The 24,736-nt window shown below is 39.9% G+C and overlaps 2 protein-coding genes across 2 annotated transcripts; both read right to left on the bottom strand.

Annotated features, from left to right (window-relative positions):
* Nucleotides 1-32: 32 nt before the first annotated feature.
* Nucleotides 33-10,734, bottom strand: cdk5 (cyclin dependent kinase 5). The gene is made up of 12 exons (XM_064347025.1): nucleotides 10,572-10,734; nucleotides 9,272-9,360; nucleotides 9,112-9,179; nucleotides 8,642-8,702; nucleotides 7,728-7,784; nucleotides 7,221-7,316; nucleotides 5,741-5,815; nucleotides 5,405-5,501; nucleotides 4,356-4,425; nucleotides 3,791-3,851; nucleotides 1,832-1,912; nucleotides 33-1,407 (listed from the first exon to the last, which is right to left on the bottom strand). The coding sequence occupies exons 1-12, from the start codon at nucleotides 10,606-10,608 to the stop codon at nucleotides 1,321-1,323; spliced, it is 879 nt and encodes a 292-aa protein (XP_064203095.1). The 5' UTR covers nucleotides 10,609-10,734; the 3' UTR covers nucleotides 33-1,320.
* Nucleotides 10,735-11,303: 569 nt separating this feature from the next.
* On the bottom strand, nucleotides 11,304-24,582 carry abcb8 (ATP-binding cassette, sub-family B (MDR/TAP), member 8). Its single transcript, XM_064347014.1, has 16 exons — nucleotides 24,343-24,582; nucleotides 22,393-22,729; nucleotides 21,200-21,355; nucleotides 20,822-20,916; nucleotides 19,698-19,803; nucleotides 19,192-19,353; nucleotides 18,761-18,846; nucleotides 18,132-18,229; nucleotides 17,920-18,025; nucleotides 16,456-16,489; nucleotides 15,848-15,984; nucleotides 15,517-15,611; nucleotides 14,888-15,021; nucleotides 14,003-14,150; nucleotides 12,964-13,214; nucleotides 11,304-12,126 (listed from the first exon to the last, which is right to left on the bottom strand). The coding sequence occupies exons 1-16, from the start codon at nucleotides 24,444-24,446 to the stop codon at nucleotides 12,043-12,045; spliced, it is 2,133 nt and encodes a 710-aa protein (XP_064203084.1). The 5' UTR covers nucleotides 24,447-24,582; the 3' UTR covers nucleotides 11,304-12,042.
* Between the last annotated feature and the right edge of the window lie 154 nt (nucleotides 24,583-24,736).

The following is a 24,736-nucleotide window of genomic DNA, read 5'->3' as shown; positions in this document are numbered from 1 at the left end:
ATACACCTTTCATAACCAACATGAGCGGCTAATTGTGTATTAAGTAACAGGTTGTTTTTTTAATTACTTTATAGCATGGATAAAACAGTAACACTGGTTCATTCACACAAGTTACACACCAAACATGAAATACCCGTTAGTGAACTTTTGCTGCACAGAATGTTTCATACTCTGTATAATGTTCACTGAATTTGAAGGATTGATTGTTTCTCAAATTTGCTCAAATGTATTGAAAAAACATTACATTTTTTGCAATGAGGAGCAATTATTTTTTTTCATCCATTGCGGTAGCAGTTTCAACATAAAGACAACAATTCAATAATACCAGATAACAGCAACAACAAAAAAGGATTTAAAAAAACGTCTGAATTAATTATGGTCCACTCTTCAAAAAAATATTCAAAACCAACAGTGGCTGAGTAGGACACCTCCACCTTCAGTGTTCAACCGACTTATAAGCAAGTCATTAAAAAAAAAAAAAAAAAAAAAAAAGGAAAAAAGCTACAAATGTTGCCCTTAAGATACTGAAAGTGCATTACAATAAAAATGGGTTCTAATATGGAGGACTAGAAGCCTGTACAATTACAATACGCCAAGATAAATAACATCTTTTTCCATTAAATTACACAAATCTCAAATGCATTTTAGTAAGTGGTAAAAGGCATATTTGTACGGCACCAAACTGAAAGCTGTAACGATGAATTCCCATTGCTGAGTAACGGTTTGGTTGAAATTGGCTTCTGGAGTGTGCAGCATTGTGCTTCTAAACTGTCTTGTTTTTTTCATCATCAGTGTGAGAAATTTAGTCCATTACCATCTTACCATCTTCTGCTATCTAACCTAAAAATGCTAAGAAGTGATGAGAAAAAAAAAAAGAAAATAAAAAAAGTACAGCACGTAAATTGCCAGACATTTCTGCGGCGGGGGTTTCATCAATGATTCAAAATGTCTGATTTAATCAAGTTCACCCTTGTGGAGACAAAATGGCTCAGTGTTGGTACTGGGTTGTCGTCATTAAGGCGATTTGGAGCCCCCGCTGGGCCTCGCTTTACTTATTGCCATCAAGCCGTGCTGTGTGGAAGGAGGGCCCATGTTGTGTGAGGGGATGGCCGCCGTTACCTCGACCGTAAAGCAAAAGCCCCCTGATGCAAGCAGTAGACAGAAAGAGAGATGAATGGCAGAAAACCTAAAGTCCCGCGAGGACTGCATTCCTGATGCCCGGTGGATGTGTATAGGGGGGGGGGGGAGCAGTACCCTGTTTGGGTTGTGACCGTTTGGTTGGATGTGAAAGGAGCCCGGCGGGCGGGGGTAGCCAAACGTCTATGGGGGGCAGAAGTCGGCGAAGTAGGGGTGCTGTAAGGCTTCCTCTGCCGAGATACGCTGGACTGGATTGCACTTCAACAGATTCTGACGAAACACAAGATTGAGAAGAGGGTGCGGGTCAGCGCAACACGAAAACCCACATGTGAATGGATGAGTTAGATCAGGCATAGGCAGCCCTTTTCCTGGACTGCCAGAGATAGTCCCAGTTTTTGCTACATCCAAACCTGCAAAAACACCTGAAAGCAGGTGACCATGTGCTAGAGACTCTTAGTAACTGAAAACAGCCAAAGCATATTTCCACCATTTTCATTAGTAGGACCACAATAAATAAATAAATAAATAAATAAATAAATAAATAAATAAATAAAGTTCCATATCGGTCACTGCTCTAGAAGTTGACAATGACACTGATGCACAAACTCGGGAAAACAGTTTGACAAAGTATTGTGACTCCTGAGAAAGCTTAGAAGATTGTATGTGAATTTGCCTGCGATGCTTCAACACCCACCTGCAGCAGGTCCCGCCCTGTGGCACTAAGCTTAGGAACAACATTCACCAGTGAAGTCGTGGCTGGATACATGGGGTACGGCTGTGAGGAGGAAGAGAAACTCATCAAGAACAGCACACAGCATTTAAAGGGAAACTAGTCATTCCTACAATTTCCTATAACACAATTGAATCCTATATAGCTTTTTACAAAAATAAAAAACCAGATTTTCAACTTAGTGTAGAGCCCTGTACACTCACATAATCCAGCAAGTTTGGCTGTTGCGGAAATAAATTACAAAGGACTGAAAAATTGTGTCACTTCTTTAAATTCCTTCCTCAAATTTGAGAACATAGTGAACTGGGATAAGGCTGAATTGAAGCCTGAAATACTATATTTGGAATGTACCGATATCCAGTATCACCATATTGTACATTAAATTGGAGGAAAGATATGGTATCCTCATTAAAGATATACTTCATAAAAATGAAACATATAGCCTATGGCAGCCCAAGTGCTCATTTCAGAAATACTTCCGACAGAAGAACACATTAGCACTTTTATGACCTGTACTACAGCTGCTATCTTCCTGGCATGACTCCCTTAAAGCAAGATAGGGTTTTTTTGGGAAGGGGTGGGGGGGTGGAGGGGGGGATGGGGGTTGGGTTGATGAGGAGGAAATTCATCTTTAAAGTTTTATGTATGTTTTGCCCCTATTTAAATGTTAGTTCATCTATATATAATCACCAATAACTACACAGTGCCATAAAAACCAGCTACTATCAAGTGATATTTAATTTCCTAGGGTTTCTTTTTAATTGGTCCAGTTACAGTCTATGATTTTGATTGACCCAGACAGTTTTTTTGTGCAAGGGAGGATATTCTTGATGAGTATTTTTACTGATTTTTTACGGGTGAGGACCAGTCTGCTTAGTGGTGGGTATGGGGGCATTCAGACATTGTGGTTTAAAGCCATGAAAATGTGCTTCGAGTAACTCGAAAAAGCTTGAATGGTATCATTACGTTTTCAGAGTTTCTACCAGGGTTTGACATTTACACAGACAGCCAAATTAGAATGATCAAAGACTCATGGGTTGTCTGGCTGCCTGTCTTGGCAATCAATCCTCTGCAAAAACAAATGCAACTACTTGTTTAAAATACTATCAACAAAGACTATGACCTTGCTGCCAAACAGTTTCCCTCTAATAAACAGTATAAACATTATAGTTCACCCTGCACTAAACTACATCTGCCACACTAAGCTATTTCCTTCTTGGTTATCAAGCAACACAAGCTCTTCTCTTCCAAGGATCAGTACAGTTATGTTGATATAGGAAGCCATGCCACAATTTCCTTCGGGGGCCAATGTTGCACGTGCCAATTCCAACAGAAAATAAGAGGAAATCTTTTTTTGAAGAATAATCAGGTAATATACATGCGCTTAACCTCTGGAGGCGTAATGTTGCTGTGCAGGCTGCTTTTGAGTGACTTGAAATGTATGTTCTCTCTTTAGACTGCAAGTCCCAAGTGTCCCCATACCAGTCATTGTGAAGCTGCCAGGTTCTAAATGTTCAAAACATGCTAAAACTGAAAAACCATTTTAAGAAATGATAACTTTACAATGCTAATTAAAATGTTTTTTCCCCCTTTTTTCAAATTTCCAAGTATGCTTAATGTGTGCTTCAATGGTGCATGTGAGAACTAGTTAACAGTTTCAATTTCAAAAGCAGCCCAGAGTGGGCTTAAAAATGACCTCATCTGTTTTGAAACAGAAAGAAATTCCTTATGCAGCTATATATGATTTGAGGTTCAATGATGGCATCATCCCTTATAAATCTCAGCATACAGCCAGCTGCATCTCTTGCCCAAACACTTTCTGTTATTACTGGAAGGCCCTGAAATACAATCATGAGTCGACTAATCGAATTATCAACAACAGGTTGATAATAACAGCCACCATCATACTCATAATACTGATACCTTATAATCAGGGAGTTTGGTCATAGTTTGCCACTGCTCCTCGGTTGGGGTTCCCAACAATGTAGCATAGAATTAAGGAAACATCAGTTGGGGTTAGAATGACTGGATGAATTATATTTGTAATAATTGTACTTTTACTAACATAACTAATTTTATATTAAATAGCTAATGCTGTAATTTAGATGGGTGGGGGCCTGGGCATGAGGAATGAGTTCTGCCTGAGCTTTCTCTCAGAAGTAATAAATCTACCCTTATTAACCTTATTTAGGAACCAGTAAAACGTAATGAGTATGACTCTCTAATGCTTAAGGTAAAGAGGAATGACGTGACACAAATGATATTAATCCTCAGAGGGACTGCCAATCCATGGGATTGTGGACATACATCATGTTGTGCGAACGGGGGCTCACTTTCTGCAGAAAAAAGGACACCTTTCATTCAGTTCCTGCATTGTACTTTTTTCTACCAGTCTTACACATTCAATAACAAAATAATAACTAGATAATACTAACAGTTACTGGGAGGGTCCCATTTAAATTATGTTCACAAACAATTCAAAGGATATCGGAAGATCCTCTTCAACTGGTCATCGACATCATTTCCTGGAAATAGGGGTCTTCCAGCATTTGCCAGCTCTGCGCATAAAAAGCAAATAAAACCAAAAAGATTATTAGTGCATTCTGGTTAGCCATACAACTGAAAGGGTGCAAGTTCCACTACCAATCCACAGAATGTCAAAGATGGTGGGCTCTTTGGTAGCAGTTCAGCATTAGGTAATTGTCGGAGTAAACCAACAGATGATGATGATGTGGCAACCTCTCAAGACCTGACCATGTCTCACCACACCGCAATAAGGTGGAGTGGTAATATAAAGATACGATACCAATGAAACACGATACCATTGGAACCCAGGAAAAAGGTCTGGTTGGTCATAGCTAGTTTTTATCCTTGATTTATTTTCTTACTTAACTATTGTTTAATCAGGAAGATCAACTCAGGTTTCTTTTTCAGAGTTATTTCATCATGGGTGCAGAGCCAGTTTGACCATAGGACCAGAACACTGACCAGAAGGGATGACACCCCTTCTATTTGTAAAAGCACTTAGATGAGCGTGGTAAGTCAGGCTTTGGTTTAATTTATCCTCTGAAAAATAGTGCCAAAACTGCCGTGGAGTTTTGGATTTACCTGGTTGAGGGGGCAGGCTGACCTCTACGGGCAGATCTTCCAGCAGCAACCTGGTGTCTCATACAAGTAATATCTGAGCCCTGCCCCATATACATGCAGCAGTTGAAAATGAGAAGCCAATTATGACCTTATCAGGTTTTTTTGTCTTTCATGCTAAAACCCAGGGATCAGGTCCAATTACTCACTGACTGTTTGAAAGCAAAAATTAATTGCAAGCTTCAATCAAACGCAGCCAATTTATTACAGCCAAGTTAAATGACTTACATATTGTTCAGAATGGAAAAAGAGCTCTGGAGTGATAATACACACAACTGTATGTATTATATAATAAATAGTAAACTTGGCATTTAAAATAAACAATATTCACCACTGTTTGACAGCAAAGATTAGGAGCAGTACTATGCACAGACGGAGATGGTGAGAACGTACCAGCGAATATGCAGCCTGCAGACCACATGTCAATAGAGGTAGAGTACAGCTTGGCGCCAAACAGCACATCCGGCGGCCTGTACCACAACGTCACCACCTGTGGGGGAGAAACAAAACGTTACTCCTTCAACAGTCCTGTCACTACGAACATTTGACACAATCGTCACGTGCACCTGCAGACAGGACCCTTTGCTCTGGGGACAGAATACATCATTTAATAAGGCACGTCTTCCTGTGAAAAATAAGTAACTACAAGAGTTCCACGAACACAGTGCTGGGAGGTTGTTGGCGACAGTGAATTGCCGCCGTTTGCCAGGGAAATTTTGTGGGACTTACCTCGGCGGAGTAACACCTCACCGGAATGCCAAAGGCCCGCGCCAACCCAAAATCAGCCAGCTTCAGCTCACCGTTCTGAGAGAGAAAAACGACCACACAGCCAGAGAGGAAGTTACAGACGGTCGAGAACACTGAGGGGCAGGTCTGCAAAGTGCCGATTGCCTAGCATCCAAATGGGAATGAGCCAGTACACGGCACAGGCTTTAACGGAGTTTTACAACCTCAAGCTGTACTGTGCTGTAAAGCTCCAGTTTTAACTGTTATGCCCGGCTCATTCTAAGAAAGAAACCATTTCTGTTTCTATCTTAATAAAGGCAGTGTGGCATAATGATTAGGGAACTGGTCTTGTGCCCAGATGTAGTGGTCTCTCTCTCCAGCACAAGGGGAGCAGGACTCAGTTACGAGGGCTCCAACACCATGATTAATGCCAAAAAGATGACTGGCTTTAATGCAGCACCCTCTCCGTAATTTGTCTAGATCCAAACTGTAATTAACTGCAGTGAAAAATCAGCAGTCTTGCTTCACTTTTCCTTACTCGCGTCATAAAAGTTCTCCCAACACACCTACAGAAATCCCCGTAATGAAGCCTGGAACCACGGTGAAGGCTTTAAATCAGGGATAGACCACTCTGATCCTGAATGGCTGATTTGTACTGTATGCTGGTCTCTCTTTCCACCAATTACTCTGGCTAAACGAGCTAACTGGCTGTATACACCAACGCTGGTTCACTTGCAGATCAGATCACAGGAAAACGTTTCATATAGGGATACAACAACAGTCTTTGGCTGTCATTCACGCGCTTATCAAGAAATGTAGATAAATGTCAGGTGGCGTAACTGTTAGGGCTAATTATATAGCCTAATTAGGGCCAGTAGTGTGCATGAAAACCAGAAACAAATACGGCCCTCATTGCCCATCTCTGCTTTAAATCAGAAGAAAGCATTCTTAGGATTGCACTGCATGGGTTTTCTTTCTGACAAACCGGAGTCAGAGTGAGCACTTCGACCCAGTTATGAAATTTAGGATCACCACTGCTGAAACCTACGGCTGGTGCTGCATTACCCCACTTGTTTTTTTCTTGCCAGTGTGCTCAGATGTTTTAAACTACAGAATGCAACTGCGAGACATACAAAACAGCACAGTGTTAATTGCGCTTCTGTAGATTGTGATGGTGGCCGGGTCTCTGCAGTCTGATTAAACGCATTGTGTTCCTAGCGGATTAAAAATGCCACAGTGCTTTTCCTTCCAATGAGGACTTTCAGCTTCACACTCACTGGAAATGTATTTATCCTTTTCTTTACACTTTTGTTTTTCATGCAAAGAAAACGACAACGGCAGCAGCTGTAATCACTGAAAATCTGCCTCACATTATCGCTATTATTATGGATTCCAGACCTCAGCGATTGCTCAGCCACTCCAAAAAATAAATTTAAATGAAATTAAAAAAGTGAATACATAAAAACATCTCCCCTCCACTCACTCGGTTGATGAGGAGGTTCTGCGGTTTAAGATCCCTGTGCAGCACATTCCGACTGTGACAGAAGCCCAGTCCTTTCAACAGCTGGTACATGAATGACTGCAGAGAGAGAGGAGAGATATTGGTAATGGAAAGCAATAGTCAATTACTGTACTGAACTCAATAAGGTCGCCTTATTCTAGAGACTGCATGGAAAATCCTATTTACAGATAACAGCAATGTGCTTGCTGTTCCCTTCATTATATTCATATTTGTGGCCGTTGAGCTGGCGTATTTTACAGTTGCCTTGTGTTGAGCTTGGTGTCAATGAAAACACACATTTAATTAGCTTTATCATTCAACACTGGTGCAAAAAGGTCTCTTCACAGATGCAAGACAAAATAGTTTTGAAGGCAATGGAATTGCAGAGATGAGAATCCCCTAATCTGACAACCAGCCCTGTTACAGTTGTCATGTTTTAATATTAAAAATAATCAAACTGAAAAAGAGGGAAATTAGAATTTGACTTGCCTTCACTGTCTCGGGATCCAAGTCACCATTGCAGCTGTCAAAATATTTCTTCAAATCCTGTGGAAATAATGAGTACTTTTTTTTTTATTATCCTGCATTCAGATCATTTCAAAATAAACATTGATGCCTCTACATTAAACTGCTTTGACAATAAACACTGTTCTACAATACGTGACATACAACAAAATGCTTGCATAGCTGACATACTGCGCAAGATAATGTGTATTTTCTTTTTAAAATCTGCTCAGCAAATGCACCAATCCACTGTGACTAATATGCTATGTATTACATTGTGCATTCCACTTACACACTAGGATACTTAATAAAGCAATCAAAGTTAAATGTATTGCTTATGGGTACAACAGCACTGCCCCATTAGGAATTTTGAGCCTGCAGCATTCTCATAACAGTTATGTGGTTCCCTACTCACTAATCCACAGCACATTATCTATTAGGCTACATGAGGCAATGAAAATTAATTACGAAGGTTTTTTAGAACTCAGCGGTACTGTATAAGAACACTGTTCTAGCTGGATGTAGGAACCTGTGCCACTCATTACAAGTCCAGCGCCCCAGCCACTAAATCACATAGTTGCCTTCACCAGCATCACTGTAACTGGCTTGTAATTTATTTCTCAGGTTAAATTGTGGGCAAATGTCAAATCACATCGATACAGCACAGCAATAACTTTCAGAAATTATTCAGAATAACACAGCCATCCGCAAAGAAGTGTGCAATGGTTGGTCAAATCTGCAATGGTTGTGTAGCCATGAAGCTTTACGCAGTATCCATACAGAGTGCTTTGGCAATATTTCCTGGAGGTATTGATATGACACTGTGGGAAGAGGAAGTGGGAAGGCACCACATGCGATCAAACAGATGGCCCGACCTCCATTTCACCCGCACTCCTTACCTGATCACAGTACTCAAACACTAATGTTAACTTCTTGTCACTGTGTAGGACATCGTGCAGCCTGAGAGAAAAGACAAACATGAAATGATCACAATCATTTTGCAGGAAGGCCAAAGTATAAATGATGCAAACCCCATCCTGCTTAGGCCTGGGGAAAAAAATCATAATACCAAAGTAGCTTTGCCCTGTTAGATTCATATGTTGTGTTTTTGCTTGAGTCCTTCACTGCATGCTTATTTCAAATGATTAAAGTAAACTTATTTGCACGTGGCTGAAGCACCATCAGTTTAATCGGTACAGACAACAGATTAATAAAATGCCAAGTACTCACCCAAAGACAAAAAGTGCAAAATATAACAGGTCTACTAAAGCCACATATTTATATGCACAATATCATGCTATATTTGTATAAAGTCCCCTTCTGATCACCAAATAAAACATTGGCATGAGAGCAGCCTTCACAGACGTACCTGACTATATTTTTATGCTTAAGTTCTTTTAACAAGCAGATTTCCCGCAATGCTGAACTTGGAACTCCCTATAAAAGAGAAGCACGAGATAATGTGAATACAAATATTTATTGCCCCTTTACTTAATTTCTTTTTCTTGCAAAACTGTTTCACCACATACCTCGTCGTCATCATCTAATCTGACTCTCTTGAGAGCTACAATCTCATGAGTTTCTCTGTTTTTTGCTTTGAAGACTGTTCCGTAAGTCCCTGCATGAAGACAAAAACAGGATCATAAAATCAAAATTAATGCAATGAACAATGTATGCGGTGGCTATATCGATGCAGCGATTCGCTCTTCAAAGAGTTAACCTTTCGTGCTTCATTTGAGGACACTCAGTGTGTTATTCACAGTAACAACATGATGACACTATGCATGCATGCCCCGGCTATCCATCTACTAGAAGCTAACGGTGGCTACTATTCAACCCAAGTAAGTTAGCACTGTGGCCATTGCGTTGGTTGGCGAGGCAGTATGATAAAAGATCAGTATCAAGATCAGGTCCAGGCTATACACAAAATGCCTATGACATTTCATTGGAAACATTATTAGCTGACTTATTAATGTCAGGGCGTTATTCTACATGGCTACATGAATAAAGCCCGTGAACCTTTGTTAAATCAGCTTTCAAGTCACCTGTAACATATTATGATGATGCCTAGCAAGCTAATCAGCTAATTTTAGCTAGCTAGCGTGAGAAAAGTAAAATTTATTTCGCTGGGTAGCCAGCTAGCTATCGAACTATTACCTAGTAATAGCTATCTCTATTATTAACTAACAATTTCAATGCAGTTAACCTAAACAACTGGCATAGTTAACGTTATTTAACGTAAACTTAATTCCTAAACCCGTAGTCTAGGAACCTTATCTTAATTAAAGCTAGCTACAACACTAGCTTTACAACCTACGTTAGCAGTAGTCTACAACACAATACTGGGCATTTGCTAGCTAGCTAGCTAGGTGACATCGATGGCTATACCTCTATCGAATCGGTAGGCGATATGTAGCTCCCGTTACTGGCAGGCTAACTCTTAGCTCATACTTAAATTAGCTAGCTGTTAGCCGACTAGCTAATGTTACCCATCTAGCTACCTAGCCAGCGAGATAACGTAAACAAAGCAGCTGACAGCCCAGGCACACTATGTGGTTCCTTGCAATTAGCTTGTTCGCTAAAAATGCATTCGCATCAGAATGGTAACAATATAGTGGATGCGTATTTTCTGGCCAGCAAAGACAATCGAATGAGGCGTCGTCAAGAAACCACAGCACCTAATAGCTTTGTACTCGACATCCGAGGCTTACGGAGTTAAAATAGGCCAGACATTCAGCCACAGTCACAACTGCGACTGAATGCATCCCCTCCTCCCATACAAAAACGCAAAAATACCTAAATAAATGAATGAGCCAGCTACACACTTACCCTCTCCAATCTTCTCAAGCTTCTCATATTTCTGCATGTTTTGCTACGGCAGCTAGCGAGCTAGCTACTGTTTTTTTTTTTTATCCTACGATATTAGGATATAATTCTAACGTTCAATGCAATACGTTAGGCCACCTATCGGCCGAATGTGGCACGGCTACATTCCTTCAATGACGTAGTCAGCCAACAAGCGTTAAATGACAGCAAAGGCCCACAATAAGCCATGCTTCCAACGCATAATTTACCCAAAAAGGGAAAGATAATTTTTAAAAAAACTTTCCCTCGTTTTTCTTCTCCACGTCACATAGTCCATTGTTTTCTTAAAGCCATGGAATGTAATTGCTGAAAAAAACATCAGTGCGAAACTAATAGCAAAGAGCACAGATCGTCTGCAACCCTTACCCTGGAGCTGCAGGATCTACTTGTTTGTTTGTTTTCAAAATCGGCAAATCAGACTGAAGTAATCAGGTGAAATTAAATTCAAAGTAATATGCACTTTACAACAGAGCTGGGCTATATCTGGTATGTTTTGCCCTTAATTAACCAATAATGATATAAATGCTTTGAGGTGCTTAACAGAGCAATTGGAAAGTATTAAATTGTTCATATAAAACATGTAACATTGCATTTAGTATTCAGTCTCCTATTTAAAAATGTGTACAATTTAATACAAAACACTTCTTCAGCAGACAAGCATATGAAAACAAAATCTCTAAAATCAAGCACATTCAGTATAGATAGAAATGCTTATTTTTATTTAACATTTCAATCATTCTGCAATGCATCAAAACTGAATTTGCAAGTCACTCCAATAAAGCAATAATCATTACAATGAAAGGATTGGTACCAATGACAGTATTTACAGCAGATAAAATAGTAATTCCAGACAGGTACATGTAATCATCCATACAGGGCACCACTATAATGCTCATTAATTAACAATTTATGTTACACAAATAAGCACATTGAACTGTACTGCACATTTATCATAAATTACTTTTGTAATTCCTGTAACCGAAAGTTATTTTTCTATTTTGATGGAATCTTTTTCTATAAAAAATATGATCCACGAAATGATCTTTATTTACTTAGTGTCAAATAATTACTTTCCAACCTGTCAATTAAAAAACACCCACTATGTAAAAAATAGCAACTTCCAAGTGTACTAACCATAAAATTATATACACCTAGAGGCATTACTCTAAGTAGGTAAAACATACATTTCAATATTTGAACATTCTTCAGTCATTGACCAATTCATTAAAATAATGTATAGGTTCACAAACAAAAGAGACATTAATATCCAATGTATATTCTGAGACTCAACTAAAATATAATCATTGTAATAAACTGCCCTGTTGGTTAGGCTAAGCAATTATTTTGGTAATGTTTAAGTCTGGGAGTGATTCTGCTCTTGGACTGTTGGACTGACCATAGAGCAGTCCAGAGCATTTGTAGTATGATAGCGTGTTTATTTTTGTTCCTCTGTTCTCTGTCTCTGGATCAGATCTGCATAGAGGCCTCCTTTATTCAGAAGATCGAAGTGTGTTCCAGCCTGTTTGGACACAAAAAGGACACCGAGTTTACAGCAGGACCAAAGACACTTAACATATTATTCAATACAAATATTGAAAAAAACTGAACTGTGTGAAATGTGTTGTGTGTTACAAATTTATTTATGGGAACAACGAGTGGCCACACCTAATGAGAATTGTTGTTTTTTTGTTTTTTTTTAATGATCGCTCCCACTGGAATTTTTATTTCATTTTTGTCTGTCTGAATTGACTCTTCTGAGAGACCATGTCTTTCATGTGAACTTACATTTAGGCATACTAGAAAGGGGTTTCTGAGAACTTCACCAATTGATATGTGGGAATGAGAAATCCTAAAAGAACAGAAAAGACTCGTACACTCCACCAAAAAAAATAAAATAAAAAGGTGTTTACCATGTGAATGGTTGACGTTTTGATCACATTGGTCTTTATCAGAACAATGTGGTTGAAACGTCAATCATTTGCATTTTTGTTTGTAGGAGCATTAAGTGAATGTGCGCATCTTTTCTTTTTATTCTTTACATGTTCCTGTGACCCAGCACCTAATTATAAAAAATGTATTTTAAACTGAGCGAAAAAGTGCTTGCAGTTTCCCCTAGGTCATGTCCACATGTACCCACAAAAAATTACAACTGAAATTTTGGTTTCTGCTTTCCCAAGAGAAAGCCAATTTCCTGCCGGTACAAGCCAGTTTTTCTTCAAATGAAGCCATAAGATGGATTGATGGTAGGATTGTCATTATTTGAGGTCAGAGACGAATCAGGTGTTCAAGCTTTTTGTGTCAACCGATGTCTTGGTGAGAGCTAATGCAGTGGCCACCTGATGTCCTGCCCACTCACCTCTACGATGCGCCCATTGCTGAGCACGCAGATGAGATCAGCCCCCTTGATGGTGCTCAGGCGGTGGGCGATGATGAGTACGGTGCGGCCCGTGGTCGCCCGTTCCAGGGCCTCCTGCACCACCCGCTCTGACTCGGCATCCAGGGCGCTGGTAGCTTCATCCAGAACCAGGATGCTGGGGTTCTTGATCAGGGCACGGGCAATAGCGATGCGCTGTTTTTGGCCTCCTGAAAGTGTTACCCCACGCTCACCTTGGAGAAAATGGGGGACAGGTCTGAGTAAAAGGCAGCTGGAAAAACAGGTGGGCTGTTTTCACATATCAAATAAAATTTAGATTACATTACATTTATTTGGCAGACGCTTTTATCCAAAGCGATGTACAAAAAGTGCATTTCATGGTCATAGACAACTTCTAGACACAAGTTCAGTAAGGTACAATACTTATTTTGTACAGCTATTTCTAGCCAATTTAAGATTCATTAATACACCAGAATAATTTACACCTGACTTTGCCATCTCCGATAGAAAGTGGCACACAGAGAATATTGAAACTATGTTTTCTTCCATACATATATTGTAACAGCACACAATAACAAAAAAAAATACCCATCACACCTTTGTGTTACTGCTAATGCTACATGTGCCATATCATTTCAGGGCAGCTCAGCCCTGCTCGTGGAGATCTACCATCCTGTATGTTTTCATTTCAGCTCTAATTTAGCACAACTGATTCTACTAATTAGCATTTCAACAAGATCTTCAGCTGTTAAATGAGGTGTCCTTTGTTAGGGTCGGACTGAAAACCTACAGGACGGTAGATCTCCAGAAACAGGGTTTGGCAGCCCTCTCAAAATTTTAACTACCTGGGAAAATTAGGTAATGTTAAAGAAAAAGAAAACAAACAGAAAACACTTGTCTGCCAGAAAGTCAGCCCTTCTGAAAAACAGTTACATGTAGTAAAGCCGAACAGCATGAAAATGCTTCTGTGTCTCGTTTCATTGCTGGTGGCCATTTATTCTGCCCGCTTGACTGTGCTTACCGACCATGGTGTTATAACCGTCGGGAAAGGCGGTGATGAATCGGTGTGCGTTGGCCTGCTTGGCGGCGGTGATGACCTCGGCGTCAGTGGCCTCCGGCTTGCCGAAGCGAATGTTGTCCATCACGGATGTGCTGAACAGTACAGGCTCCTGTGGGACAGACCAGTTCAGACCCTGGTCTCTATCTGTGACACCTCCCACATCAAACTATTTATGAGGCTGCTTTGCATTTCTGCTTATAAAATTGAGGGACGTAAATTATAGTCGGTCTGAAGCAACAAACAAGCCTACTCTGATTTCTGATAGCACTGATAGCAGTCAGACTGGGCTGTTCTGTTGTGATGATCATTCAAGGATAAAATTATTCCTTTGCCTGTCCAACTCCAACAACAAAAACACTCATGATTGCTTCCCATGAGTATAGGCTGAGTCTACATATAGCCTTTGCATGACAAGTTTGAGTCTGGACTATGTCATTAGCTTGGGAGTCAGACTGGCTTTGTCCTGCAAGGGGAGAGCGGGTTTAAATCAGCCAGGGCTACAGCTTCTCCCATCATGCACCAGACAATCACAGGACATTAATCATTTTCAGTAAGAGCTGTGCCTCTCTTTCAAACAGCAGTAGCAAGGTAAAATTCTGTAGTCTGAGAAATATTTGCTGTCTCACTGGTGAGTGCATCAGAGAAAAGCGCACACTTTCTCTGCACATTTCACACTTTTTTCTCCGCTGCTGGGATGTGCTGCTCGTCTTTGATTCTGCTCTCTTATGTAAAGGACAGTTACCTAGTTGTGGGACACATTTTCCTCCACAAAGGGCAACAAAACAAACAATGAATCTGAATGTGAAATGAGAGGCAGGAGAGCAGCCAGACGCTGGAGTCACACACCTGGTTGATGAACCCAATGACCTTCCCCCTGAGCCAGGAGGGGTCAAGGGTTCGAACGTCCAGCCCATCCAGCATGACCACCCCACTGCTGGGGTCGTAGAAGCGTTCCAGCAAGCTGGCCACAGTGGATTTACCTGGACAACATGAGATAGAAGTGTGGTAAATGTAAGCGACTGACTCTTTCAAAGGTCACGTCTCAGTGTTCTGCTGAGCTGAACTGCCACAGCAGCCAAACAAACAACAGCAAGAAAAAAACAAGTCATAACAAAATAAAATAATATCATAAAAAAATGATTAACAGTTACAAAATGTGAGCCTTTATAAAAAAATAAGGCTACAGCAATGCAATTAGACATTCCAACAAATTAAGCAAATTTAAGCTGATGAACTTTGACTTTCAAAGTTTCTAAGTTACAAACAACTCAGAAAAAGCACATTGTTGAAGGGTTCATATCTGACGTTCTGCTAGTAATATTTTAACTTTAACATTGCCCATAGTTGCTCAAACAAATTAGTGCTTTGACGACTTTTTTTAAGCGGCTTTTCGTGCCATTTACCCACATGCTAAAATATTACAATAACAATGTGTTCCCTCATTAAACTTTCATTAATTTAGTCCACTAATTTACCTCCTCCAGACTCCCCAACGATGGCCACTGTCTTACAGGGGGGCAAGGTGAGGGTGAAGTTCTTCAGAATCTGATGCCCAGGCCTTGTTGGGTAACTAAACAAAGTAAATGCCCAATTGTTTCATATACTAATTGCATACTGTACAATACAAAACAATGTCACTATCATTATTCCTCTGTGTTTCAGTGGTTTAACATTTTTTCAACAGCAATTACTATCTTTAAACCACGGTGGTAGAGGAAGAGGATGAAGAAGAGTTAGAGGAAGAAGCAGAAAAAGAAGAAGGAGAAGAATTATTTGGACATGATATAAGCTCAGGAGAAGTCTTGCCTGAAGGAGATGTTCATGAAGTCCACTCTGCCAATTAAGGAGTGATAAGGAATCCTGCCTCCCCCAGTGATTGGAATGGTAGGCTCCAAGGACAGGTATTCAAACACACGGGCACCAGCGCTAATACCTCTAACCATCTGAAAAAGAGGTGGACTTCGCTTTAGACCTTTTTTTAGTAAGGTGGCTGTTTTGCAGGACCGTCTAACTAATTTATAAAACTGGATATCTTTAAGAAATCCATCAGCTCAACTTATAAACCAAAGCTTTAATTCTTAGACCAATGCATTCACTTCCTTACTCACAAGCAACTTGTAGAAAGAGAGAGATTTTTCAACTTTGTTTAACATATACCATCTAACAAAATCAGTTCAGACATGTTTTTACTAGTCAAGAAATACCGGGGCAATTTTATTGTCCACAGACTCAAACATCTTTTTATCGCATCTCTTCTAGATTTCTGCAATTCTTGCATTTCACTGTTTGAGCATCAAGCTCTTGCCTGGCACCAAGTAGTTCAAAATTCAGCAGCCAAGCTGTTAACAAGTTTATGTATGTAAATGTGGCCCAATGAATCTGGGAGGGACAATCGGGCAGGATTTTTCACTTACTTGTCCAAACAGGATTGAAATACTGGCCATGGACCTGTGGAAAGAGAAGAAATTTAATTAAAACTCACTGCTTTACTTGTAGAAAGAAATGGACCATTTAGACTAATGCATTGGCTTGGCAACAGTGTAATTAGCTCCTTAATAACATATAAAACTGCATGAAGTCTGCTTGCTAAAAGTTTAAGCAGCTGGCTAAATACATCAATTTTTCCTTGCAATAAAAGTTTCTGAATATGCATGGCTGTAACACTGGGGCTATTCTACACCTTATTGTTCATCCATACCAAAAAGGTTCATCATTTTTGTACCCAAAAGTGTACATTCATTAAAAATGCCATCTGGTACTTCTTTTCAAATCAGCATTTTTATCTTGTCTAGAAACTTGTGTTATGAACCACAAAATAATAATACATGTATATTAAAGGGTGTCCTTATTTCACCTGTACATATATATCCTGTATGAATTCCATGATACCAAAAAGTTAGTTCATGGTACTTGCAACCATATATATATATATATATATATACACATATATATATATGATATTATATACTGTATATATATATATATATATATATATAGTATATTAAATACTGTATGTATATATTACATATATATATATATATATATATATATATATATATATATATATATATATATATATATACAAATTATTTATTTAAGTATTTATTTATTTGCTTTAACAACACTGGAACATACTGCTTGCCACTCAGCTTGCTTTAGCTACAGCTCTACCAATAAGGGCAGCTAAGGGGAGAGTAGGAACATAGCTGCCACCTCAGACCTCCTCTGCTCTTTCCACCCATTTCCCCCTGAAAAAAAAAATCTGCCATAACAGAAACCTCTAATGTCACCTCAAGGCTCATACAATGTTTTGCATTAAAGGCTCTCAAAATGTACACAATCTTCAAACGTATTGTACTTAAAAAATCTTACCTGGCAAAAAGTTTAATGATCTTACATTTCACAGGACATATTCTCTCTACCTGATTTCCTTGTTGGTGTTCTAGGCAATGTCTTAATTCCCAGTTATATTTCTTAGTAATCAAGTTTAAATATTTCCATGGTATATTTTTACTTGTACTGTGAAGCCAGTGGCTGTGTTTCATGTCTAGAAATTAGTTTCAGTATCTTTGACTTTTCAGCAAAATGCAAAACAGTAAAATAGAAATATTCATAAATAAAATATTGCCCACGCAAGACAGTAGTAAAATGAAGATACAACTGACAGAGCAAGACAATGAATAGGAAGACAACAGCCTTTTCATTTGGAAAAAGTATGACAAGAAAAATGAAACTTACTGAATCATGCATTTTTTTTCGCTATGTATGGACTGGTAATTTTTCCACATTGTGGTATGGAGGATGGTCCAAATTGGACAGAATATGAAATATGACCAGGGCTGGGAAAGAGGGCTGTGATAGAGGCAGCCACACCTCACCTCTGCACGGTTTGTGATGCCACAAGAAAAGACATGAGGTCCCCTGGAGACATCTCATTACCAGCCATCATGTGCCCGCCTGCAAAAATGGTGCCCAAGACAATGCCTGAAGAAAAAGAAAAAAAAAGTTATTGAATACTAGCTAGGAGTTTTCGGGGATTGGAATTCAAATATTGTCTTTCTCTGCTCACATCACCTTCTCAGTCACTCACAGTTAAGTGCGACATTTGACAGCCCTTGGAAAACTGCAATTCCTGTTCCTAGAGCTTCATTCAGGTCACATGACTTATTCACCTCAGTGGAAAACATCCTGGAAAAGAAACCCCGGTTAACTGTGGCTTGTCTTTGTGCTGGATTTATTGCATATTTTCCTGTACCTGTAGAAGGAGTAGCCCTCACACCAACAGGGTATGGCCACACTTATTCAATATGTCACAATAAAATATGAAGACTTTTTTCATTTATTCACAGCATTGAAGATTTCTTCTTTTTTGAGGCCTTTTGGCCTTACCCTGCTGGTGTGGGGGTTACTTCTCTTGCAGATGCTTGAGCCCCTTTTTAACTAATGCACCTACAAATATCTTTTGACCTACATTTCTTTAGGAACAGCTTGAGAAGTCTGACATTTTCCTGTACACAATTTGTCAGGATATGATATTATAGACGTTCACATGTTAAAAGCATGTTTTTAAGCATGCAATGATTCTAAGAGACAGTCAGGTATCACAGAGTCTCGCAGTCTCACAGAGCCTGAGGGCATAAAGGTAGCTGTGGGGATTTAGTTTCTGTGAAGCACACTGGCTGTAGACAAGGCAGTACAGTGAAGGAGCAAAGCGCTTACTGCATCTCCCGGTCCTCCATGGCAAAGGCTCTCACTGTGCGTACGTTGCCCAGGGCCTCATCCGCCACTCCTGTGGCTATGGCAACCTACGGTTGTGTCCCAGGTACACACACATGAATAAATAAATACACACACACACACACACAGAGGTCAGCATCACAGAACACACAATTAACAAAACTTCCTCAACAACAGTAGATTCTTCAGTTACAAAACATTTCTAAAAATAATTTCACAATTCACAGCCAATCATTTTAGGTCTTAAAGACTGAAGTGGTGTTCCCATGCAATGTTCTTTGATCATCACAGAACAGTGTAGTATGTACAAATGTCAGGAAGAGTTTGGTTTTGAGACTGATGTCACTGGCTTCCGCCAAATTGTCCTGCAAAAGCACCACCTGTCCCCACGCTAGCACCAGTCATGTGATCACCTGCTCCTGAGCCTTCCGGGAGAGCCGTCGCAGGAAGGAGCCAATGAGAGCCCCTGTCCCCACCAGACAGGGCATGACCACCACCATCAGGCCCGTGAGTTTCGGAGAGATGATGTAGAGGGACACAAAGCACCCCACCGTCTGGGTGACGCTTCGCAAACCCTGTAGAGGGTGTCGGGAGAACACAGAGACGTAAGGTCACAGCTGAGCCACAAAAATCATTCAATGGACCCATTTATGGAACTTTCATACTCAATAACTTTTGATTTAACACATTTGCATTTAACTTGTGGCTTACACATAACGTTTCTTTATTGAAGCCTCATGTTCTTTTTAAAAAAAATCAATTTGTATCCATTTTTTTTTTAAATCAAATTTTTCCACAAAATTTTTCCACACAACCATTTTGAAGACATGTCTCTTTTTCAATATGACATTTTATACTAGAAATCTGAAAACCTTCCAACATTTGATCTTCTGATCAGATGGTATGCAATCAACTGTACCTGAGAAACAACCAGTTTAAATGAAGACTTAAACTCCTGAATATCAGCAGTCAAGCGGTTCACCAGCTGTCCAGTCTTGTGGGCATCAAAGAATGCAACATCTTGCCTACCAAAGACATCAACAGTGTCACTGGGATCTTAGTCACGCCCGAATGTTGTAATTGTGTACCGCACGTAAAATAAGCATTAAAAACAAACTAAATCATAACAATGAAGTTCATTCTAACATGGGACATAAAATTAGGCAGTTAAGAGTATATTCGCACAGAATTCTGATTAGGTGCGGCACTGCAAGACAGAAAAGGCCAGCAAACTTCCATCCATCCTCCCATTTTCTTCAAACTCAGTACCTCCTTGCTGTGAAGCGAAAGTATTATTCACTGCACCACCAAACTCTGTTCTGGGGACTCTTTATGCTGGTTTTCCTTCTAACCACAATTGTAACTCTTGAACTGTCACAAGCTGTTATTCACTCTTAACTAAACACTTTTAAGGCATACTGAAGGGTTTACGATTAAAGGCCATATTATTTCAATAGCTATGAATATCAGGAAGAACAAATGCCTGATGTTCACATACCATGCTTTTAATCATCAGTCAGTTCAACTAATTTCATTTTATGTAATGTGCTGCTATATGGCAAAGGAGTCCTGGACCTGTGGAAAAGGGATGGACTGACAGGTGGGCTCCTAATTACCTAAAATGTGGACCTGGCCATTGAAAGTAAAATGGTACAGAAAATTAAGAATTCAAAGACAATGCAAATGATAATGAGCCAAACCAGAACTGTGTTAAAATACGTTTTAGGAAAAACTGTTGAAGAACATAAACACATTTACAACAACCTCAATTTACCAAAACATTGGCTGTAGCAAAATCCAGCAAACACAGAGATCCCCCAGGACAGAGGCAGAAAACACCTGTTCTAAGGTATTACTCACGTGCATTTATTTTTACTGTACAAAACCTGGCTCAATGGCATCACAGAGTTCAGATAAAAGCAGAGAATGCTTGAACCTGGTTAACCAAAGTTCAAAACAAAATTCTTATATGCTGTACCGCCACACAGTTTAAAATATTAAACACAGATACAAAATGGGATCGTAATACTCAGAGAAAACCACCTGAGCAAGGAAAGGAAGAGGCTTTTTCTCATGTCCGCCGCCACTCTCTCCCCTACCCTGGAGAGAAGAATAATGTAACCACTGGTCAACAGGCCCTGCAGACAACAAAGATAATGGGAAAATGGGATGTTACCGCTCAGTGACAAATTTTAATTTCACCCTGTCTGACTCATCAGACCCATGGGACACTGTTATTTGTCAGATGAGATGAGCCAGACTGTCTCAGATAAATAGTCAATCAACAAAATGTATTATTTTGCTGGCTCACAAATCCATTCTTGCTGCACAAATTGCTCTAAATGACACAGCCGTACTTCTTTTTAAATACACTTCAAACCAGATTATAGCAGTAGCTGTCACCATACCATTGCGGCTTACCTGTAACCCGTAGAGTCCCAAAAGTTTCAGAGCGGGGCCTCGGACCTCCCCGATGTAGTTCCCAGCATGCTCTCTCACGTAGTGGGCCACCACATTCACCAAATCACCGAGCATCAAAGGGATGTGAATGTTCAGGAAGGCTGCCCCAAAAGCAAGCTATAATACACAAACGCATTATTGTCCGCAACTATTGTTCATCTCCATAGCACATACCATTTTCCTTAGTGATTTACATTCCTCTGACATTATAACATCTTTTTAAATTACTGAATACAGCTGAGTATTTCATTAAGTTATTGTTTTAAGTTCCATTACGGTTATGGGTATCACAGTTCTGGCTCACCTGGTCACTGAGCCTTGACTCTTGTGGCTACAAGCCAGTTCCTCTACTTTACTGTGTTACATACAGCCACCTAAAGCAATACATAAATAAACCCAATGGGGCCCAATAATACAGGAAAGAGCTACAGATATAGACACAGTACTGGAAAAGAGACCATTCCACCCTGATGCCTCAGGTGTAGATGGCTCTACAAACTAAATTAGAAACAACCATCATACCTGTGGCATGTGAATGCACTACTGCCATTCCCTAATGAGCTCAAATCCTTTTTTTCAGCTTAAGTCCAACAGTGATATAAATTAAGGTAAACAGCTTGTAGTCCTGGTTTTCTCTGAGATTAAAGATCTGGTGGAAGTTCCAGTAGAGTGTCCAAGCCAAAATTCTTATGTGGTCCAAAATATTTGTCAAAGGAAGGAAGCCAACTGTCGAACATTGCAGACTGATGAACACTGCCTTTGCCAAACAATACCGACCATGTAGAAATTTTGGCTAGGACACTCCAACATCTCAGTTGAGAGAATGCTTAGAGTCACTAAGACTCAGTGTTCCTGCACATTGAATTTTAGTCATTTGAAAGAAAAAGACAACAACAACAACAACAAAACCTTGTATTCCTATCAAGGTCTCTCATTGTAACACCAAGCTAAATGCTATAATGTGGCTCAGCATGATGTGGGAAAATGCTGGTATTGAACAGTTCTGCTTTATTCTGCCATTTTTGAAGCTTGGTGAAACAAGACCTTCAGTACAGTAAATCTGCTGCCAAGATGATTTGGCTCCTGCTATTTGCAGTAATTAGGCCTTGTTTGTACTAATCTATACAAGACAGTGAGTATTGATTATTACTTACCACAATTGCACCTAGAAGAGCAAGGATTTGGGGCCTGACAAACTCCCATAGAACAGCCCAGTTGAACTCTGGCTGAGATTCTCTAGATTTGTCTTCCACCGAGTCATTGTTATTGAGGTCCACCTGGCAGTAGGCAACACTGGCGAACAGCCGAGCGGTGACCGTCAGGGCAGCAGGACCCACAATAAATCCAAGTGTGACCCTTGGGAACTGAGAGGCCCGTCCAGTGGACTGCCTGAGCACTCTCTGCGTCTGACCCCAGAGACGGACGATGGCATTGCTGGTCTTACTGGCAGTGCTACGTGCATTGGAAACTTGAGTCCAGTGTGCACTTGGTCTGAAATTTACCAAGATGTGTTACAATTGCACATTTTTTAACTTCAGAAAAAAAATTCAACTCATCCTGTGCAGATACAGCTTAAAGGTCAGCAATGCCGTAGTGGGGCATTTTAATTAATATCAATTCAACATTTGTGGGAATATACACTCACCAGGCACTTTATTAGGTACACACGCTTATCGACACAAATAGCCTGCTCCTCCAAACAGCAAATCATGTGACTGCAACTCAATATATAAAGCATGCGAACATGGTGAAGAGGTTCAATTTTGTTTGACCACACATCAGATTAGGCAAGATGCATGATCTAAACGACTTTAACCGTGGTATGACTTGGTGCCAGACGTGGTGGTACCGGCATCTCATAAACAGCTGCCTTCCTGAGATTTTCGCTCACTGCAGCCTCTGACGGTTACATGGAATAGTGCAGAAAGAAAGACCACAAATGCTCCAAAAATTACTTTTTACAGTCGTGTGCAGAAGGGCATCTCTGAAGCACAAAATGTCAAACCTTGAAGTGGATGTTCTACAGCAGCAGAAGACCACACCAGATTCCACTCCTGTCAGCTAAGCACAGGAAGATGAGGCTATAGTGGGCAAGTGCTAACCAAAACTGGTGGATTGAAGATTTACACAGGAAAAATTACACCTTGTCTGACGAATCTTGATTTCTGCTGCGACATGCAGACAGTAGTTTCAGAATTTGGTGTAAACAGCATGAATCAAAGGATCCATCCTGCCTTATGCTAACAGTGCAGGTTGGTGGTGGTGTAATGATGAGGGGAATGTTTTCTTAGCACACATTACGCCCCTTAATACCCAATCAGCATAATTTAAATGCCACAGTAAACCTAAGCATTGTTACTTATAATGTGCATCTCTTTATGACAACAATCTACCCCTTTTTCAAATGTATACTTCCAGCAGGATAATGTGCCATGTTACACAGCACACATCATCTCAAAATGGTTCCATGAGCATGACAGTGACTTCAGTTTACTCCAATGGGCTGCACAGACCCCAGGTCTCAATTCAACAAAGCATATTTGGGTGAGGTGGAACAGGAGGCTCGCAGCAGACTGTGTGGCTGAAAAATCTGCAGGAACTGTGTGATGCTAGGGAGTTAGCATGGGGCAAATCCTACAGGAATGCTTCCAGGAGCTTTCTGAATCTATGCAGCAAAGAATTCAGGCTGTTCTTAAGTGAAAAGGGGGGATCCTACCTGCTACTACATAGGTATACCTAATAAACCAGATGGTGAGTGTATATGCATTGTTCTTACTCATTCTATTTTAATGCATGCAAACACTTTGCTTTTTAGTGAAACTGATGACATAACCAGCCTGCAGCAAGTCACCCACCTTAATCTGAGATTATCATTTTACAAGGAACATTCTGAAATCTGTGACTCAAGCAAGCATTCAAGAGTTCCCTATACTATAACTCAGAAGCTGGTGTTTTTATTTGCTTTATTTAGTCATTTTAGAGTTAAACTATTTAGATCGCTGGTATTTCTATTCATTTTCGAATAGAAAATTACAGGCAAATAAAAGTGATTTTTTTAATGATAATTAGCTTTAACAGACTATAGCGATATAAAAGCTTCTTACCTTTTATTCCTGCTTAAATCGACTGATTTTAGCCGAGAATTTAAAAAGCGCAACGGTGCCCTGGTACTGCATTTTAAGCTACCACTAAGTAAAAAGTAAAACATGATCAAAACTGTACAGAGGTAGTTCAGAATATATTTTGATGTATTTTTACGTTTAATAAATATGCTAAGAAACACTCAGAAGGGTATCTAAATCATCATGGGCGCGGCCATCTTAAAATGACCCACAATGCACTTTTCAACAGTATTATAAGTCAAAATAGTTGATTTTATTAAATAATGTAAAACTACGTTAAGGTTTAACTTCAACTGGTGGACTGTAGAAGTTAGCCAAACAACACTTTAATCTAAAATTTTGTAACTAAGCGTATCCAGATGACAAAGTCACTATA

The sequence above is a fragment of the Anguilla rostrata genome, chromosome 8 (assembly GCF_018555375.3).
Source record: "Anguilla rostrata isolate EN2019 chromosome 8, ASM1855537v3, whole genome shotgun sequence".
Lineage (NCBI taxonomy): Eukaryota > Metazoa > Chordata > Actinopteri > Anguilliformes > Anguillidae > Anguilla > Anguilla rostrata.
The sequence above is the reverse complement of the archived record's forward strand: the minus strand, read 5'-3'. Positions and strand labels throughout refer to the sequence as shown.